At 47.9% G+C, this 21,257-nt stretch overlaps 1 protein-coding gene across 5 annotated transcripts in view; it reads right to left on the reverse strand.

Annotated features, from left to right (window-relative positions):
• The window catches only part of TXNRD3 (thioredoxin reductase 3), a 41,490-nt gene that overhangs the window by 16,623 nt on the left and 3,610 nt on the right, over positions 1-21,257 (reverse strand). For 2 of the 5 annotated variants that reach the window (XM_057706903.1, XM_057706901.1), the window contains exons 2-10: positions 13,314-13,374; positions 12,549-12,700; positions 10,407-10,511; positions 10,111-10,183; positions 9,258-9,377; positions 7,538-7,680; positions 6,224-6,339; positions 5,251-5,476; positions 4,605-4,697 (exon numbers count right to left, since the gene is read on the reverse strand). In XM_057706903.1, coding sequence (XP_057562886.1) covers positions 4,605-4,697; positions 5,251-5,476; positions 6,224-6,339; positions 7,538-7,680; positions 9,258-9,377; positions 10,111-10,156 — 744 coding nt within the window. In that variant the 5' untranslated portion in view covers positions 10,157-10,183; positions 10,407-10,511; positions 12,549-12,700; positions 13,314-13,374. The other 3 variants (XM_057706905.1, XM_057706902.1, XM_057706904.1) reach the window with 3 other exon arrangements.

The raw sequence follows: 21,257 nt of genomic DNA on the forward strand, positions 1-21,257 counted from the left end.
AACATGGAAGAAAAAGACCCTCAACTCCCGCCTCACACTGTAAGCAAAAATTAGTTCAAGAGGGAATACAGGTTTAAACATAAAAAATAAAACTGTAAAGCTTCAGGAAGACACTATAGACTATCTTTATCACCTCTGGGTGAAGTTCTCACACAGAGAATTTTATTCATAACACAAAAATCTGATAAACTGAACTTCATAAAAAATATTAAAACTATTATTGCTTATCAAAAGATGGCATAAAAAACTAAATGCGCAGCTAGAGGGGAGGAAGTATTCATGCACGTACATCTGAAAAAGGAACTTGCCCACGACACACCGAACTCCTGCAATCTCATATAAAAGTTCAATAACCCAACGAAAAATGGGCCAAAATTTCAAACACTTCCTAAGGGAAAATACTTCAATGGCCAAAAATACACATGAAAAACTGCCCAACGTCGCTGGTCATCAGGAAGACGTAAGGTGAACCTGCAACAAGATTCCACTCCACACGCACCAGAGTGGCTTAAACAAAGAGCCGACAACCGCAAACGCCGGTGAGGCTGTAGCACAACCCACGCGCCTGGTGGAAAGAGAAAACGAGGCAACCTGGGAGCTGCCTGCAGTTTCCCTGAGAGCTCAACACATGAACTCCCCTACGCCCGCGCAATTTCACTGCAAGGCATTTACCCACGAGCGAGGAGAGTGTGTGTCCACAGAGGCCTCATGCTAGACATCACCACAGAGTTGCCGTCACGAGGGCCCGGCTGCAAACAGCCTGGCATCCCTCCAGGGGAAAGCGCGCAACCCGTGGGACAGTCAGACCATTCCCACGCTGGGAGCAACCAGCCACTGACACACAGCACGCGAGTGGATCCTGCGCCAGACCCCAGGAGCGCATGCGCGTCTCCACGTCCGTGACATAAACCCCAGGAGCGCGTGCGTGTCTCCACGTCCGCGACATAAACCCCAGGAGTGCGTGTGCCCGGCTCCACGTCTGCGACATACACCCCAGGAGCGTGTGTGTCTCCACACCCGCGACATACACCCCAGGAGCGCGTGTGTGCCTCCACATCCGCACCATAAACCCCAGGAGCGCGTGTGTCTCCACGTCCGCGACATAAACCCCAGGAGCACGTGTGCCCGGCTCCACGTCCGCGACATACACCCCAGGAGCGCGTGCGTGTCTCCACGTTCACGACATAAACCCCACGAGTGCGTGCACCCAGCTCCACATCCATGACATACACCCCAGGAGTGCGTGTGTGCCTCCACGTCCGCGCCATAAACCCCAGGAGCGCGTGCGTGTCTCCACGTCCGTGACATAAACCCCAGGAGCGCGTGCATGTCTCCACATCTGTGACATAAACCCCAGGAGCGCGTGCGTGTCTCCACGTCCACAACATAAACCCCAGGAGCGCGTGCGTGTCTCCACGTCCGTGACATAAACCCCAGGAGCATGTGCACCTGGCTCCATGTCTGCAACATAAACCCCAGGAGCGCGTGCGTGTCTCCACGTCTACGACATATACCCCAGGAGCGCATACACCGGGCTCCACGTCCGCGACATAAACCCCAAGAGTGTGTGCGTATCTCCACGTCCGCGACATACACCCCAAGAGTGCGTGCGCCCGGCTCCACGTCCACGACGTCTAAAGAGGAGCATCTGGTCTGTGGTGACAGGACCAGATCCAGGTTGTTTGGGGTGAGGGGCTGGGAAGGGGCACAAGACAGCTTTCGGACCCACAGAAATGCTCTGTCAGCCTCGCTGGAGCGTGCATCATGCGGACATGTATACGCGTCAGAGCCAGCTGAACTGTGCAGGCACTACCTGTAAATGATCCCTCACTACAAAAATAAACAATTCACCATTTTAGATATTGTGAACAACTTTATACTGACACATTTGCTAACTTAGATGAAACAGACTAATTCCTAGAAAATATAACAAATCAAAAGTTGATACAGAAAAAAGCAGAAAGCATTAAAAGGTACTTTGACTGTCAAAGAAAACTGAATATATCTTCACTGAACATTCTAGGCCCAGGTTGTTGCATCAATGAATTCTATCAAAAATACAAAGAACTAATTCTAATATTACATAAATCTTCCAGAGAACAGAAAAAGAAGGAACATATTCCAAACTTCTTTCATGAGCTAGAATAACTTTGATACCAAAATCTGAAAAGTTCAATATATGAAAAATAAATTATAAGCCAATACAATTCATGAATATAGATGCAAAAATTCTAAATAACCAAGTCAAGCAATATATAAAAAGGACCATTACCAAGCTGGATTTACACCAGGAATACAAAGTTGAGTGAACATTAGAAAACCAATGTTTTCAACACACACTGTTTGAAAACCAATGTTTTTAACACACTAACAGCTTAAAGGAAAAAAAAAATTAGCTGCTACAAAAGAAACAATCTTACAGCTAAACATCCACTCCTGACTTTTAAAACAAACAAATGAAAAAACCAAAACCAAAACAAAAAAACAAACACAAACAAAAAACAAAAAACAACCCCAAAACATTTAGCACATGAAATAGAAAATGATTTCTTTAGTGTGATTAAAAATATCAAAAAAAAAAAAAAATCTACCGGGGCTTCCGAGGTGGCAACGTGGTTGAGAATCCACATGCCAATGCAGGGGACACAGGTTCGATCCGTGGTCCAGGAAGATCCCACATGCCACGGAGCAACTAAGCCCGTGCGCCACAACTACTGAGCCCGTGTGCTACAACTACTGAAGCCCACGCGCCTAGAGCCCGTGCTCCGCAACAAGAGAAGCCACGGCAATGAGGAGCCCATGCACCACAACGAAGAGTAGGCCCCACTCACCGCAACTAAAAAGAAAGCCCGTGCACAGCAAAAAAAAAAAAAAAAGAATATCTTCCAAAGCCCTATGGAAAACCTTACTCTTTTTTTTTTTTTTTTTTTTTTGGCACACGGGCTTAGTTGCTCCGTGGCATGTGGGATCTTCCTGGAGCAGGGATCAAACCCATGTCCTCTGCATTGGCAGGCGGATTCTTAACCACTGCGCCACCTAGGAAGCCCTGGAAAATCTGACTCTTTAACCACGAAGCACTGAGAGGCTTCCTTTGACCCTGAGAACAAGGGGGAGCGCCTGGCCCTGCATTTCTTGTTAAAACTGCACTGGAGGCGGTGGCTCGTGCCCTTGTGCAAGAAAAAGGAGGAAAGGGAAACAGTCGAAAGGAGGAAGCAAAACCCTCGTCATGAACATGTACAAAGAAGACCCCAAACAGGCTGACACATGATCAAATACGAGTTTAGCAAGATTACTGAACACAAGTCGGCGAAGCCACACAGATCAGCAGCATTTCTGTGTATCAGCAACAAAGCGTGAAAGACAATGACATTTTTTTCAAAAAACATCATTTGTAACTACACAAAAATACGTAAGTATCTAGGAATAAATGTAACAGAAGACGTTCTTGATGTCTACAGAAAAGTGTGGAGCTCTAAACCAAACTCAGAGTTAATTTACAGCCTAGCAACTCAATTTCAGAGTTAGCTCGACAGCATCCCTCTGCCTCTCCCCGCCGCCCCCCCAGCAAGATCTGTATCCTAACTTAGGCTGTATTTCTTGACTTAGGCTAGCTGATAACAGGACCCCACATAAGGAAGGAATTCAACATACAGGGTCCTGGCCTATCACCTAACGACACCCTTTGCCTTATGGCACACTGACCAGTCGATTAACGCCATTCTCCTAGCAGGAACTGTCTTCGTCTTGGGATTATAAAAGTTGGCTGCAGGCCCGCGAAGGGGTCGGCTCTCCCTGGTCTGCCAGGAAGGCGTCCGCTGTCTTTGCAGCGTCCTTCTCTCTAATAAACTCTATCTTCCTGTGTCTGCAAATTCTTTTCCAACCCGCGCTCGAGCCACGATAAGAAGTGTACTACCTCTGTTGGGAACTAGGCCTAAGTCATGGGCTGGAGGACTGGGCGCTGCAGAGAAGTCCAGTGTTTCCAGCTGGCCACACACTCGCCACCATAGTCCTAATCAAAATCTCAACAGGCGTTGATTTTTATTTTTGTTTTACAAATTTTTGGCTGTGAGGCTCCTCTCTACGTTATTTACTTTTAACTGAAAAAAATCATGTTAGAGTATATGAAATATAAATATATAGTTCATATTTAAGCTATAAACTACAGCTTACAAAAGAAATGGTATCCAAATATTATCAGTTTAAGTTACAATTGTTGCCACTTCAGAGGGACTATTAACATGGTTTGGAGATTTTACAGTTTGTTTTTGAAAATATCCTTACTGTTCTTTTTGATTATAAAAATATATACAAATATATTCAATGTTTATCGCAAAAATATTCAAATGCAGAAATGTACAAGACATCTAATGCCCCAGCAGTAAGCACTAAAAGCAGTCAGGTTCTGTGCAGTTACCCTCACCCGCATATTTTACCGTATTCTTCACGTACCACTGAAAACGATCCCATGTCAACAGCACAGCCACCTCCGTGTGTATTCCACTCTCACAAGGAGGAGTTAATGCTGGTATAGTCGTCCCGCACGTTTCATCTGCGCTAACTGACCAGGACCTTCATCCCCTGCTGCTCAGGTGGCAGAAACTCACTGTGTTGTACACGCCCTCGACGGTCTCCGCGCCTTCCGTGGATTTAGCCACTACCTTCAGCCTCCCGGGTGAGCCCTTCTCCAGCTGCTGCACCTGGTGAGGATGAACAGGGTAACGGTTCTCTCTACGGGTGACAGAAAACAGACGGAGCCCAGGGCGCGCGTGCGTGTTCAGGTGCTTGGACTAAGCAGGGACAGAGAGGCGGGCCGTCCCCAGCACAATCTGGAGGGAGAAACAAGTTCCCGGGTCAGCTGCAGGCCGCGGAAGAGGAGCCCCCGAGGGATGCTTTCCAGGGGTTGACTTAACAGACGGTGCAGACCACTGAGACAGGCGGCACGTCAGGTGGGAAATCAAGACTCTCACCTTGTCTTGTTACAGTTAAAACGCTTGAGAGGAATTCAAGCGGCGATGCCTAACTGGGTGTGGGGGTGGGCAGGACGCCTGAGCGCAGACGGGACCAGCCAGGTGGGGGGAGAGCACACAGGGGGAGAGGGGGGGAGGGGGACAGAGGGGAAGGGGCGGCGGGGAGGGGGAGGAGGGGGCGGCAGAGCCCGGGGTGGGACCACCATCGCCAGCGCCCCGGGGAGCCGGTCGGGGAGCGGGGAGGCAAAGGCAACAGTGAAGGCTGGCGGTGCTGCGGCCTCACCTCCACCGGCACGAACTTGCGCAGGAACCGGACGCCGAGCTGCTGCAGGGAGGCGCCCACCCTCTCGGCCATCTCCTGGTCAAACCCCCGCAGCAGCACCGAGCGCACCATGACCGTGACCGCCAGGCCCAGGCCAGCCAGGAAGCCCGCGCACTCCAGCGCCACGTAGGATGCACCCACCACCAGGGTCGCGCCCGGGCAGTAGGGCAGCGAGAAGAGGTCGTCGCTGCAAAGAGAGAAGGGGTTTCCACGAGGGATGGTGCCGTCTGGGGCCGGAACGAACAGACGCTGCAGGAAACAGCCGGTGGCGTCTGTGTGTCCACCGGAGCAAGACGTCCAGCCCCGTGTTTCCAACCAAGTTAGTGGACCGCAGGCAGAGATTTTGTGAACAACACAATGGAACACAGGATGTGAGAGCACACGCTATGCAATAAGAAGAGATGTTTTGTCTGGGGGGTGTGCACGTGTGCGCGCGCGCTGTGTGTTCATTTGAACAACCACACAACGAAAATGTATTTCTTAAAGTCTGTCCCTCAAAACAGTTGGAAAGTCATTGTCCTACTTTATATATCACGGTCATATGTCCTCACTACAGCCGTCCAATGAGAACTCCTATTACATCCCAGTATCAGGACAGCTGTGCTTCTCCTGGTCACCAGGCCCATGATTGTCTCACAGACACGAAACCCTACAGCTAATGGTATTCACTGCTTCACTCTGGCTCTAGGAAGTGTGGAGCCAAATCCCAGAGCGCCGACCTGGAGACCTGTACACACCTGTGTGCACCTGTGACCTTACTACTTACCGAGCCCACAAGCTCTGTGCGCCACTGTAACTACTTAGCTTTGCATTGCGTGTACTTTTATTTGTCATTAGTACAAATCTTTTGAGAAGTAAGACAGGGAGTAAATAAGCTGGAGACACAGAAACATAATATTTACAACTTACGGTTAGATGGCCTCGTTAGTCTTACCTAGTGATACAGTACTCTTTATCTCCTTGGATTCCCAAATAGCGTGGCCTTTCCCCTGTTGCTATGACAAACTTTGCAGCAGTATAATACGTTTCCTGTCCTTTTCCATTGGTTGCCTTGAAAACAGCAAAGCTAATTTCACTTTCCATCAAACACCACAGAGTATCAGATACCTGGGACCACTAGTTACTGCCCTTTAGAGATTCCCATCAGCAAGAATAGACATGCAAAGACAGTAACGCGCTGTGATCACCTCCCACACAGAAAACAGGCGTCCCTGGGCACTGGAGCTGCGGTAGGGACAGCAGGGCACTGGAAGGCCGGTCAGGGCGGCCACATGGGTGACTGGAGAGAGGACAGCACAGCAGAGCGCACAGGCTGGAGAGCAGCGCGCGCCTGGGGAGCGGCCAGTGCCGGGAAGGGACAGGGAAGGGGGCGCCAGCTGTGAAGACCCTGGTGCGCCGTCCAGAACCAGGCCCTCGGGGCTCCACGAAGCTCGTGCACTGTTTGTTTTCAATCACACAAGCCAACCATAAATACATTTTCATTAGAAAGATTAAAAACCAGTGGGGTGGACGGAGGGCTGCCTGGAGGAGGATCCTGGACAGACCAGCTGGGCTGGGGCGGGGGCGGGGGGGGGAGGCAGACGGGACAGCCTGAGAAACAAGCCCACCAACTGGGGCTCCCACCCGTCTCCTGTGGCTGCAAGCAAGTCCCAGCTCTCAGTGCGCCACCGACGCCTTTCTAGAGACCACAGGTGACCACAAAATGACCTCGACTCCGTCAGATCACGTGCACCGCACCACTAAAGCAGAGGACAGGTGGAGCAGGTGCTGAGGATGCTACGGGACCATCTCTCGTGCGCCAGGTAAGTGTGTTTGCTCATTAAAATGGTCTCCTTCTCCTTCAGTATCGCTCTTACAACACACGAATGTTACACATACAGATTAGTGCACACAATACACTAATTCCGATACTACTTTTACTATGGCCTTTATGAATAACATATACTGGACTTCTAGTTACGGCTTCATTTTTAAAAAGAATTACACTCCTAAAATTTTGATCTTTTTAGACTTTTGAACTTCGAACATTTTCTCTTTTAAGATGGCAATGAAACCGAAAGGCAAATTACTTAAAACTGAGAGTTCTTTAAAAGGCAATTTCTCCAAATTAGCCAGACGTGGAATCAACAAACACGGGAAAGCACACGCACACCAGCTGCAGCCCTCACATGCAGCACGGAGTCTGGGTTCACGGCAGGCACAGCAGAAGTAAGGAAAGCAACCAACGGGACAAAACGCCCCAACAGACCTTGATCTTATGGTGTTCGACGAACTCCGCATAGGAGTTGACGTAGGCCACGGCCTTCTCCCGCAGAGCCTGCCGGTAGCCCCAGTTCAGGGAGCCGACGTGGTTCTGAATGGCTTCGGTCATGGTCTCCCAGTTGTGCTTCACTGAGGAGAAATCAGAGGGGGCGGGGAGCGGTGAGGGCACCGTGCTGTCACAGGAAAGGTACAGGTAACACACGAGCCACCCTGTCGATCACGTCAAGAATCAAGAAGTAAACAGAAGATAATTAGCAACTGAAGCCTTTTCTACGTCAGTTACAGCTCATACTTCTTTCTCTTTTACAGGACACAACATGCGAAAAGCCCAGTTCTGAAAGCAAGGAAAGTCCTTGCAGGAGCGTGGGGAGCAGCCCCCCTGCGGCCAGGCCCCAGGCTCTTGGAGCACCGGAGCAGCCCCAGGACAGGTGTGAGCTCACCTCCCCGGCCACTCCCCCGGGTCCCCGGCAGGGCTGTGACCGTGAATGCCCCGCATTTAGAGGACAGAGTTCACCCCCTTGCTGCTGAGGCCGGAGTGGGGCCAACGGCATCAACGTTCCTCCTCACCCTGGATCTTCCAGGTGGGACTCTTCCCTGGAACCTCCTCTCCGCCGATGCCACCCCCCCAGGAGACACCAGCCCAGGGCTCCCGTCCAGCTGGGGAAGACCCTGAGGACAAACCCAGCCAGAGGGGCTTTGCCCTCTGGTCTCACTGGACCCGATCCTCCAGCACAGGGCGGGGCAGGGTCACGGTGCACGGAGGCTTGGGTGACCCCAGCGGTTGCGGCCCAGGCGTCACGTCACCCCTCCTGGGAGCTCAGCGGACAGCGAGCCTCCTAGGATCCTGCGCTCCACACGGCCATTCTGGTTATGACGGTCCCCGACCCCACGGGGTTACGACCAGCAGTGATGACTGTCTCCACGTAGTGTGGGGCAAGCTGCTTCCTGTCCTGTGTCCTGATTCTCTGAGACCTTTAAGATGCAGCTCAAGGGCCACCTCCGCCACCTCCACTCCTCAAGGCTCCTAAGTGGCCCTCAGGCTGATGCCGGAAGCCTCAGCACCATTACGGGCACTGAGTGGCTCCCCACCTTCCCCTCAGCCGGCTGTGCTGCTCCAGGGCAGGAGTGACAGCGTCCTCATCTCTGCACCCTCAGAGCCTGTCTGCAGATTTTTTGGGTGGGTCCCACAGTGCAGCAGGCGGGATCTTAGTTCCCTGACCAGGGATTGAACCTGGTCCCCTGCATGGGAAGCGCGGAGTCCTAACCATTGGACCGCCAGGGAAGTCCCAACAATAGACGTTTATGGGTGAATTTATTTTCCATTTTTCATTAACCAAAGACATACATAAATACTGATAAAAAAGAAAATGGCCTCACAGCAAGGGATAAAATCCACACAATGACCCTCGCTGTTCTGTTTTCTTTATGCTTAAAGAAATCTGAAAACACGATTGTTTCCTCTCACATTCTGCCAAGGGTCTGGACAGCCGAGGCTGCAGCTACTCCCTCCCAAGCACTAAGCCCACGAAAGCAGCTCTGAACTGACCATCTGTGAGTCCTCTGGGCTTGGCTGGCACATGGTGGCCTCCAAACAAGTGTTTATTAAGCTAACTTCCAACTCAACTACAGAAACAGAAACAGCAAGCATTTCCAAGACACCCATTCTTTCTTTCCCCCCGAGGTGTACTTCTGCACGCGTCACCCACCTTGGTGACTGTACTCCCAGCCGAACTTCCTGGAGTCGATGAGTGCCTGCCCCAGCAGGGCGGCCTGGTGCATCAGCTTCTTAGGGATGCAGCCAACATTCACACAAGTCCCGCCAAGACCTGGAGAGAGTCACAGCTGTAACGGGGTGTGTGTGTCTGAGTGCACGTGTGTGTAGTGTGGGTGCTATGAAAACCCAGAAATGACAAGCTGGGCGACTGTGGGGTCGCCATCACGCCCCACAACAAGACAAAGTGATTCACCAAACTCGTGGACCGAGGTCCGTGAAGGAGGCCCAGGGATACACGAAACACGTGCCTCTGGGCGGTTTTCCAGGAACAGAGTCCAAAACTCCCACTTGAGTCTGATCCACGTGGCGGTTAGAGCCCATAAGCCACCACAAGAGAAGTCACCGCAATGAGAAGCCTGTGCACCGCAACAAAGAGTAGCCCCCACACACAGCAACGAAGACCCAAGGCAGCCAATAAACAAACTAATTGATTAAAAAAAATCGATGCAGAAACACAGAAAAGTGTCATGGCCAACTGAAGCCAGCATGACAGGGTACACACCACTCCATGACCACAACTGTAGGAAAACATAAACGTGTGTGTGCAAAAATTATTCTGGCAGAAGTGCTGGGATACGCGGGTTGTGGAACTTTTCCCTTTTGCACAGTGTTCTTTAGTTATGCTCATATTATGCTTCCGACGTCTCCTCTTGTTAACGATGTGATAGGAGATTTGGCTTCCTCACCCCCGAAAAGGGCGGGTTCCCTCGAGGCTGCTGTGAGGACTGAGGGAGGCTGAGCCAACAGAGAACCACCGCCTCACGACAGCAGGAAGAGCAGCTCACCCCACGCCGTGCCCCGGGGCGATGGGTCCACGAAGTCCAGCACCATGACCTTCCTCCCCAGCACGGCAGCCTCCTGCGAAAGAAGCCACACAGAGCGCGTCGTTTTCCTGACACCCCCCCCACCCCGGGTTTCCCTCTCCCTAAACAGTAAGACATAACACAGTCCTTCCTCTTCACTGCACCAGCTGCTATGACAACAGTGTGCACTGGAAGATCATGAGTGGCTTTTAAGTAGCACAAGAAACGCTCGTGGCAATCACCAGGAAAGCCGTGCTCGGGTGTCGTTTTCTTCATACCTGAGCACACGAGAGCCCGCCAGAGCCGCCACCAATGACGATGAGGTCGTAGTCGTACACGCAACCCTCCTGGAGGAGCTTCTGTAACAAACCGCTCTTGTGGGCCTGAGGAGAGAACACAGGTGACGTGTTGGGGGCGCCTTCTTTGTTCCCCTGCTTCATCAGCACGAATTCCTCCCACGACACTGCTGGCAGCAGCTGACCTACAACGTGTGTAGCGGAACCATGGGTTTATGCGGGTGGCCTGCAGTTGGTCCACCTGGCTCTGCGGGTTGTCACCCCACAGGGAGGCACGTGTCAAACAGCGGGGGGTCACGGCCTTATGTCCTTGCCGGACAAGGCCATTCTGTAGCAGCTCTCCTGCCCCTTCTCTGTTTGCGTACCGCTGCGTTCCTCAGACCTTAATTATAAATGTGCGATCACAAGGTAACATCTACCCTGAGTCCTGGCTTGTGCGCCCCAGAATGTGCACAGTGCCTTGCCTGACCTGCGGGCTCCTCCCCTGGGTTACAAGGAGTAAGAATGAAGAGTTACGTTGCTGAGGAACAACTGACCCTCTACGCCCGTCTTCCCCTCAGCACATCTGCAGGTGGACCCTGTGGGCAAGAGAGCATCCCATGGAAGACAGGAGGAGTCGGCAGTCTGCACACAATGGACAAAGGACAGAGAATCTGACCTCCTTAAAAACTGAGGTTACTTCCCCTTTTTCCCTTTAAACATCTTCATGGCCGAGTAGAATCTTCCAAGCTGCTTTTGGGACATGGGTCCACCTTCTCCCCAGATTGCTGGCTTTTCTGATTAAACCAAGTTCCCTTTCTACCAACACTTGCCTCTCGAGCGTTGGCTTTTGAGTGGCAGCAGAACCCAGTGCAGTCAGCCAAGCACCAGTTTCCGTGCTGCCCTGTATTTTCTCGCCTGTGCGGGTCTTCACTCTGAAAACAATCCCAGGCATCACTGGCAGGACGTGCTCTTTCAATTTTTCCCTGGTTTCTCGTAAACTGACCTAAATCTTGCAACTTCCTATACAACACAAACATCTTGCTTTTCCTGCTGGGATGGTCAGGAGGCTGACCCTGCAGCACATTCGCTTGTCCACTCGGCCTTCCTTGTGGTCAGAAGCAGCTTAGATGAGGTCAGAGTCTCCACACATGACTAAACGGTAGTTTTGCCTGTGCGAAGTCGGCTGCTCGGTCCCATCACGCTGGCTTTCGGACCGGCTCGTCCTGGGAGTGCAGTGGAAGTGCCGCGTGACCAGAGACCCAGCAGACGCCTCGTGCGTGGTCCCGAGCCGGGCGGCCTCCTGAAATCCACCTCCTAAACCATCGCTGTCCAAGGTAGAGACTTTCAGTCTCAAAGCATGACTGACATCTCTGCAGCCCCAGATCCATCCTCCGACAGCATTTTCCCGGCTAGGATTGGCAAGGTCAGCACCTCCGAAGCTGCTCAGAGGTTGTAACTATGGTACTTACCACCAGGTGAGCTAGTCAGAGCTTCCAGGATGGATAAAGCAGGCTGTTAGCAGACAGCGATGCCACTCCCAGATTAACATACAACGTGGACAATCTCTTCTCCCGACAAAAACGAAATTCTTAATTGAAATCTAAGTATTTAATCAATCACTGATTATTACCATGTGCGTGCAAATATAAAGGATACAAGAAAAGTTTAATAAAAGCAAATAACTGTTAAAATCAGCACCTTATTTAGTAAGTATCCACTTTTACCTACCTGTACTTAACCGCACGATTCCTGTTCACCTCCGCGTTCTAGGAATCAAGTAATCGTAGCTTTGCAAAGCTCACAGGGTCAGCAGCCTTGGCAGGAGCTCTACGCTCCCTGGACCAGAATGTTAGCAGTGACCTCGTTTCACTAAACCTTGAGGAGGGAAGCGGCCTGGTTTCTGTTCCCATCAGGAGGAAGGGGGCAGGGCAGCCCACCTGTCTGTCCTGCGACCTCACTCAAAACTGTCTCCTTCTCAGCTTCTGAAGTTTGAACTGGTAGAAAAACTAGTTTCCCTTAAAGTAATCAAGACTGTCTGATAACCATCCTACCGGCTTTTGATTTTCACAAGCTCCAAAAGACAAATGAACAGACTTCTAAAAACCATTCCCTCCCCCTTTAAAATACTTTTTTAAAACACACTTTGAATGGACAGCATTCAAGGACACACGGCACTGCTGTCACCTGGACAGTTCGGTCACATCCGCCCAGATGCACTGCATTCACGAAGATGCTGGGCACGGTCTTCTGACTGGTGATCTCTGACAGCACCTCCTGAACACTGGCCCCGTCATCTAAGGAATACAAGATGAAATACGTACTACACCGCACAGGTTCCAAGCCCCTGTGAGCTGAGCTGAAGTGCGACGACACTCAGACGCCCACATGTGCACCCACAGAGGTCAGCAGGAGGGGTGATGCCTGTGAAGGCCGAGGTCAGGGTTTCTGTTCACCATGACGTCTCCCACTCCTCAAAATACACGCGCATATAAAGTGCACAGATGACAAAAATTCAAGAGTGTAAAAGCTGGGACGCTAGCGTGTTGCCCTCATGGGTAATGCATTCAGGAAACAGGGGCAGATGCATCCCGTTTATTACGGCTTCACCTACTCTGCCAGAAAGTCAGCAGACACACCTGACATGCCTGAAGGACGTCCAGGTTACTGGCTTACACATCTTCCTTCTACTTCCCACCCCCACCCCCCGATGCAAAAAACATAAACAAAAATATCTACACAGATTATTTTCATATACAGGTTCATTTTCTGCGGGGTTGAACATAGATGAAATCAGCTCTTCCAAGCCAGAGAGACAGGAGTAAACTGAACTGAATGAGGCAAACGGAAAGAAGTCAACGCTGTTGGCGTTTACTACAAAGAGCAGTGTGCACCAGCCACTCTACTCACCAACTTGATCAAGTTCCAAGATATTACAGTCAACTCCCAGAGAAGAAAAGAGTTCTTTAACCTGCAACAAAAAAGCAACTCAGTTTTACTCTCACAGAGATTAGGCAGAGCTATGGCATACGGGGGTGGGAAGGAACAAGGAACGTTCAATCAGATGTTCTGCAGGAACATGAGCTCTGGTCTATGTTCTCCCCCTTCCGCGAGGCACCTCCCAGAATAACCTCACCCCATCTCTTTCCTTCCTTTACAATCTGCGTTCTCAACTTCCAAATCTATAGCTTTTGCCCAAATCCCTTTTCTGAACTCAAGACAAGCAATACCTCTCCACCCAGGTGACCACAGGCACCTCACACACAACATGCCCCAAATAAAATGCACGTTTCCACATTCCTCTTCCTCTGTGTTTTCTTTCGACAGTTATTAAGGCATTCGACAAACATTCGTTCATCGTTCTACATACTCAACATACAGCAGCGAGCAAGACACAATCCCTGCCCTCGAGGAGGGGAAACAGACAAGGAGACGGACAACTCCACACTCCCACCACTCACCAGCTGCCTGAACACGAAACCCTAGGTCCCTACTACTCAACAGGAGACCAGCAGCACGGGCGTCACTGGGGGCTCGTCAGACGTGCAGATTCAGGCCCTGGATGCCAATCTGCACGCTAAGAACTTCACAAAGCACGGACTGTGAGGCATTCTCACGCCTCCCCTCCTGCAGCATCTTCCTTCCAGTTAGTTACTAAGTTTCCTTTCCAGTTCCCCACAGTTGCCGTCTTGAGCCGCGACACCTGCCACAGGAGTTTCTCAGCTAGCTCCTAGGAGTTCTCTAAGTCGCAGCCCACAAGGCCAGAGGCCAGTTAGAGCCCACTCTTGCCAGGATGTCACCCCTCAATGCCCTCAGCCCTCCAGGTAAAGCCCGAAGGCCCAGGATGGGGCAGGAGGAACTCGGCAGACCTGCTCCCTGGCAAACATCCACAACTGGTGGAAGCTGTTTAAAAAGAGGCATTAAAGTCTCTGGAAATTGAGGGCAAACACGGACACATTTATTCAAGAAAATCTCCTCAATGCCAGCGAGCGAAAGAGCCTGAGGCACCTGAGCCACGACCTGCTCCTTCCCTCCTCTGCCCCTCAGCGTACGGAAGCCCCACGTCAGGTGAACGTGGCCAGGAAGGAGGCTCCCTGCTCCCTGGAATCCCAGCCGCCAGAAGGGCCAGGCCAGCCCCACTTCTCAGTCTCCTGACGGCTCTGGGTGGCACAGGCTATGTTCCCGGTGAGCGTGGCCAGCCCTACCGGGAAGGCTCCCCACTCACAGATCAAAGTCTCTACCGCAGGCAGACGTACCCGGCCCTGACCACCCCGGCCCAGCGCCCACGTGGGGCAAGGTTCCAGGCTGGGAGAGGCCAGTCAAGAAGGCCAGAGGCTACCGCCCCACCAGAGCTGCTCAGAAAGCAGGGGTTTCCAAGAGAAGGGGTTGCTGTCCCCACCCCACCTCTGGAGCACGAGGTAAAGCACAAGATCAGAGAGCTCCAAAACTCTACCCCAGGAACAGACTTTATTTGAAACAGGCTGCGGGGAAGTTCAAGTCTAAAGGTGCAACCGGACACAATAGAGGTTTCAGCGGGAGCAATTAAGAGGAGGCTACTGGCGCTGTCTCGGCAACAAGCTGAGCTGTGGCCAGCTGGTCTACCGGAGAGCCAGGGAAAGGCACATCGAACAAACTGCCTCTCTAGGGTCAGAACAAACTGCAACTTTGCCTCAAAAACTACGGTTGCAAACCAGCCCAGATTTAATTAGATCAGAGTACGAACAATTTACACCCCAGGGCACTGCCAAAAGCAGCAGAGCAGCTAACCTGCAATCAGTGGGGCCTAAAATCTGGCAGGGCACTGACAGTGTCCGACAGTACACACAGATGCCCAGCGCGGGCCCCGCTGACCATCACCTGCGCAGCTGCATGGACCCAAGGCGGCACCTCCGAGGAGGGCAGAGGCTCCATCCCCAGGTGGAAACAAACGTCCCCAAAGCAACCCAGCCAACACACGATAAAGAAACAAACATGCCACAGAGGAGGAACCAGATCTACAGCTGACATCACATGCCACCTAGGATGTCCTGGTTTCAACAAAAACATTACCAGGCATACAAAGAAACAGGAAGGTGGACCCACAAATAGGAAGAGAAGCAGGAAAGAGAACCTGCCTCTGAGAAGCCCTAGAAGCAGGATGAGCTGGCAAAGCAGCCCCTGAGAATACGTGCAAGGAGCTGGAAGAAACCACACTACAGGAATATGAAGGAAGGCAAGACAGTAACGTCTCACTCAGCACAAAATATCCATAAAGAGACAGAAATGATGAAAAAGAACCAACTGGAAATTACGGGATTATGGGAAAGCACAGTAACTAAAATCACAATTCCACTACAGCGTCTCAACAGGAGACTTGAACTGGCAGAGTTAGCAAAGCTGAGGACAGTCAGGGGGGATTATGCAGCCTTGAGTCACAGAGAGAAAAGAAAAAGAAAAAGAAAAAGACAGACCCTTAGAGAAATACGGGACAGCATGAAGCCAGCATACGCACAGTGTGAATACCAGTAAGAGAGAGAAAGAAAAGGGCAAAAGAAATATTTGAAGAGATGTCAAAAAACACTCCAAATGTGATGGAAAACTGTATCTAAATATTCAAGAAGCTAAACAATGTCAAAGTAAGATAACTTAAGAGAAAGCCTGGAAACTGGTGAGAGATCTATAGCAGCCAAGTAAATGCTCAGTGAAGAGGGAGCCACGTTTAAATGGCAGATAACTCTGTGGCACTTCCTGTGTCCCCAGTGCTGCATGGCACATGAGGGGGGGCAGCAGCCTGGGCCCCCGGTCTCTTGCAGAACATGCAGAGCAGAGAGGCCCGAATCTGCAATGCTCACCCCTGTCTGAGAGCTGCCTGAGGGACTGGCCTTGGTGAAGCCTACCACAGCGTGCAGATGCCCCAAAGCAGCTGGAACCTCAGGCTGGAGGAGGCCGCGAGGCAGTGGCTGTGGCTGTGGCTCACGAAAACCAAAAGTAGACTATAAATCCGCAGACACCTGGGGGCGAGAGGCCACAGGGGAGGGACATGATCTAACAGCTAAGGTGCCGGGGAGAAGCATGCGGGGTCGGGGGTGGCGGTGGGGGTGGGGATGCTTAAGAATTTAAGATCCTTTAACCCAGCCATGTACACAGGAGAATTGGGCCACTGAGTGAAAATCACACCTACAGGCCCAGGGAAGAGTCCAGAAAAGGCCTGAGACGAGCTTAAGCCTCCATGCTGCATGTGCTGGGGCAAGTCTGTGAAGACCGTGAGAAGTGGCTGTATTTATAATGCGAAACTTTCAAGAAAAAAATCACATGCATACAAAGAAACAGAAAAAATGACCCACTCAAAGGAAATTAATAAATCTCCAAAAATGTCCCTGAATACATACAGACTTCATTCTTACTAGACGAAGACTTGAAACAACTGTCTTAAATATGCTCAAAGAGGAAAACACACAGAGCTAAAGGAAACCAGGAAAATGATATATGAACAAAATGAAAACAGCAAAGAGAGAGAAAGAACCACACAGAAACTCTGAAAGTGAAAAAGACAATGAATGAACTGAAAAACTCAGCAGAGGAATTCAACAGCAGGCTTGAACAGAGAGGAGAAAGAATCAGTGAGCTGAAAGACAGGCCATTTGAAATTAGTAGATCTGAGGAGGAAAAGCAAAGAAGAAAAATGAACACAGAGCGAGTGACTTGATAGACACCATTAAACAGAACCACATGCACATTGTGGAAGTCTCAGAAGAAGACATGGGACAGGGAGCCTGTGTGAAGAAATAACACCTCAAGGCTCTCCAAATCTGAAGACAGACATGAATATGCAAACACCAGAAGCTCCAAAAAAACCTAAGAAGGATAAACACAAAAAGACTCACACCAACACACATCATACTCACAATGTCAAAAACCAAAGACAAAGAGTCTTGAAAGCTGCGAGAGAAGAGCAGCTCGTTACCTACAAGTGATCCTCACTAAGAATGTAAGTGGATTTTTCAGTAGAAAGCTTGTAGGCCAGAGAGAGTGGGATGATATATTTAAAGTCCTGAAAGAAAAACAGACAAACAAACAAATAAAAACCTATCAACCAAGAATTCTATATCTGACAAAAAAAAAAAAAAAAAAAAAGTCCTCCAAAAATGAAGAAATAAAAAAAAAAAAATGACGGCAAAGCTAAGACTTTCTCAGATAAACAAAAGTTGAGCAAGTACATTAATACTAGACCTGTCCTGCAAGCAATGCTATAAGGAGACCTTCAAGTTCAAATGAAGAATGCTAGGCAGGAATTCAAAGCCATATGAAAATACAAAGTTCTCACATAAAGGTAAGCACATACAAACATACAGACCAGTATTACTGTAATCTTGGCTTATAATTACATTTTTTATTCTTCTCTATTGGATTTAAAAGACATAAGCCACAAAACAACTACAAGTCTCTGGATACACAATGTATAAAGATATGATTTGTGACATAACATGGAGGAGGAGGGGTCAGAACTGTAAAGGAGTAGAATTTTTGTATGTGATGTAAGTTAAATTGCTATCAGTTTAAAGTAGATTATCTCTTTAGGATGGCATATTTAATTCCGATGGTAACCACAAAAAATACCTAGCACAAATACAAAACAGGAACAAGAAGGGCATCAAAAAGTTGTCACTACAAAAAACCAACTAAACATAAAGGAAGACAGTAAGAGAGGAAATCAGGGGCAAATCTATAAGATATATCAAAAACAAAGAGCAAAATGGCAAAAGCAAGTCCTTCCCTAACAATAATTACTTTAAATGTGAATGGGTTAAACTCCCCAAAAGACACAGATTGACAGCATGGATAAAAAGACAGGATCCGACATTATGCTGTGCAGACGGGACTCACTTTAGAGCTGAGGACACACGTAGGTTGAAGCTGAAAGGATGGAAAACACACGCCAAGAGATACTAACCAAAAAAGAGCAGGAATGGTTATGCTAATATAAAACAAAATAGACCTTATGTCAAAACTGTTACAAGAGACTAAAAAGGACATTACGTGTTAAAAGGACATCACGTGTTAATTTACCAAGCAGCCATAACAATCATAAAAATATATCCACCAAACCTCAGAGCTTCTAAATATACAGAGCAAACACTAACCAAATTGAAGAAAGAAACTGACAGAACTAAATTATGGTAGAAGACTTTAATATTCCATTTTCAAAAAAATGGATAGAACAACCAGACAGAAGATCAATTAGGACACAGAGGACAGGAAGAACACAACAGACCAACTGGCCCTAACAGACGTATTACATGACGCTCCACCCAACACAGGTCAAATGGACATTCTTCTCAAGTACACATGGAACTTTCTCCAGAATACATCATAGGCTAGGTCACAAAATCAGTCTTAATAAAAAGATTAAAATACACAAAGTATTTTTTCTTACCACAGTAGAATGAAACTAGAAAACAGAGCAGAAGGAAACCTAGAAAGTTCACAAATATGTGGAAATTTAAAAACACACTGTTAAACAATAAGTCAAAGAAGAAGTCACAGGGAAATCATAGAATATTTTGACAAATGAAAATAAAAACACAACAAACCAAAGCTCATGGGATACAGTGAAAGCAGTGATAAATGAAAGAGGCAACATTACTACTGTTTTTATAGAAATAAAAAGGATTACAAGAGAGTACTCTGAACATTCCAACACTAACAAATTGGATAAGCCAGATAAAATGGATAAATTCCTAGAAACAGGGACCTACTAAGACTGAATCATGAATAAACAGAAAAGGTGAAGACACCTATAACTAATAAGGAGACTGAATCAGTGATCAAAAGCCTCCTAAGCAAGAAAATACCAGGACCAGATAGCTTCACTGGTGAATTCTACTGAACATATAAAGAGTGAACACCACAAACTCTCCCCAAAATTGAAAAGGGAACACTTCCAAACTCATTCTATGAGGCTACCACTGCCTTGATATCAAAGTTAAAGATACCAGAAAAAAAACTACAGACCAATATCCCTCATAAATATTGATGTAAAAATCTTCAACGAAGTACTATCAGTAGGAATTCAACAGAGCATCAGAACTGCTATACACTAGGATCAAGTGGGATTTATTCCTAGAATGCAAGGATGGTTCAACACACAAGCATCTATCAATGCAGTCCCCCACCTGAAGAGAGAGAAGAGGAAAAAACCACATGATCATTTCAATGGGTGCAGAAAAAGCATTTAAGAAAATCCAACACCCTTTCATGATAAAAACACTGAAGAGACAAAGAATAAAAGGAAATTACCTTAACATAATAAAGGCCACATAAAAAAGCCCACAGGTAACATCAGATTTGATGGTAAAAGACTGAAAGCATTTCCTCTAAGATCAGAAACAAGACAAGGATGCCCACTCTCACCATTTCTACTCATTATAGTACTAGAAGTCTTAGTTAGAGAAATAAGGCAAGAAATAAAAGTAATAAAGGAAAACCAAACTGGAAAAAAAGTAAAATTATCTTTGTTCACTGACAAAATGATCTTATATGTATAAAATCCTAAAGACTGTACAAAAAACTGTTATAAATAATAAAAAATTTAGCAAAGTTTAGGATACAAACTCAACACAAAAAAATCAGTTGTTTTTCTATATACTAAAAATGAACAATCCAAAAAAGAAATGTAAAAAAGAATTCCACTTACAACATTATGCAGAACAGTTAAAAACAAACTCAACTGAGGAGGCAAAGACTTGTGCACTGAAAACTACAACACACTGCTGAAAGAGTTAAAGAAGATAACAATAAATGGAAAGAAATCCCATGTTCACAGATTAGAAGGCTTAGTATTGTTTAAATGTCAATATTACCCAAAGTGACCTACAGAGTCAGTGTAAGCTCTATCAAAATCCCAACAATGGGGACTTCCCTAGTGGTCCAGTGGCTAAGACTTTGTGCTCCCAAAGCAGGGGGCCCAGGTTCAATCCCTGGTCAGGGAACTAGATCCCACATGCCACAACTAAGAGTTCACATGCCGCAACTAAAGATTCTGCATGCTGCAACTAAAAAAAAAAAAAAAAAAAAAAAAAAAAAAAAAGATCCTGTGTGCTGCAACTAAGACCCAGTGCAATCAAATAAATAAATGTATATATTTTTTAAAAAACACCTGCTGCTAAGAAAAAAAATCCCAACAATGATTGCTGCAGAAATAGAAAAATCCATTCTAAAATTCATATAGAATCTCAAAAGAACCTTGAACAGCTGAAAAATTCTTGAAAAAGAAGAACAAAGTGGGAGGTCTCACACTTCCCGACTTCAAAAATTGCTACAAAGCTACAGTAACCAAAACAGTGTGGTCCTGGCATAAAGACAGACATGTAGAGCAGCAGAAGAGAATAAAGAGCCAAGAAATAAAGCCTCACATACAAGGTCAAACGACTTTTGACAATGGCATCAAGAGCATTCAATGGAGAAAGGACAGTCTTTTCAATAAATGTAGCTGATAAAACTGGATATCCACATGCAAAAGGATGAAGTTGGACCGTTACCTAACATACCATGTGCAAAAACCAACTCAAAATGGATTAAAGACTTAAATGTAGGAGCTAAAACTATAAAACTCTTAGAAGAAAACACAGGACAAAAGTTTTATGACATTGGATTTTTGGTGGTACTTTGCATATGACACCAAAGGAATAGGCAGCAAAAGAAAACAGAAAAGTTGGACCTCAGGAAAACTAAAAATTTTGTGCATTAAAGGACACTATTAACTGAGTAAAGAGGCAACTCCAGAATTGGAGAGGTATTTCAAATCACATATCTGATAAGGGATTAACTTACAGAATATATAGAGAACTAAAACTAAACAAACAAGAAAAACCCCAA

This window comes from Hippopotamus amphibius, chromosome 13 (assembly GCF_030028045.1).
Source record: "Hippopotamus amphibius kiboko isolate mHipAmp2 chromosome 13, mHipAmp2.hap2, whole genome shotgun sequence".
Classification (NCBI taxonomy): Eukaryota; Metazoa; Chordata; class Mammalia; order Artiodactyla; family Hippopotamidae; genus Hippopotamus; species Hippopotamus amphibius.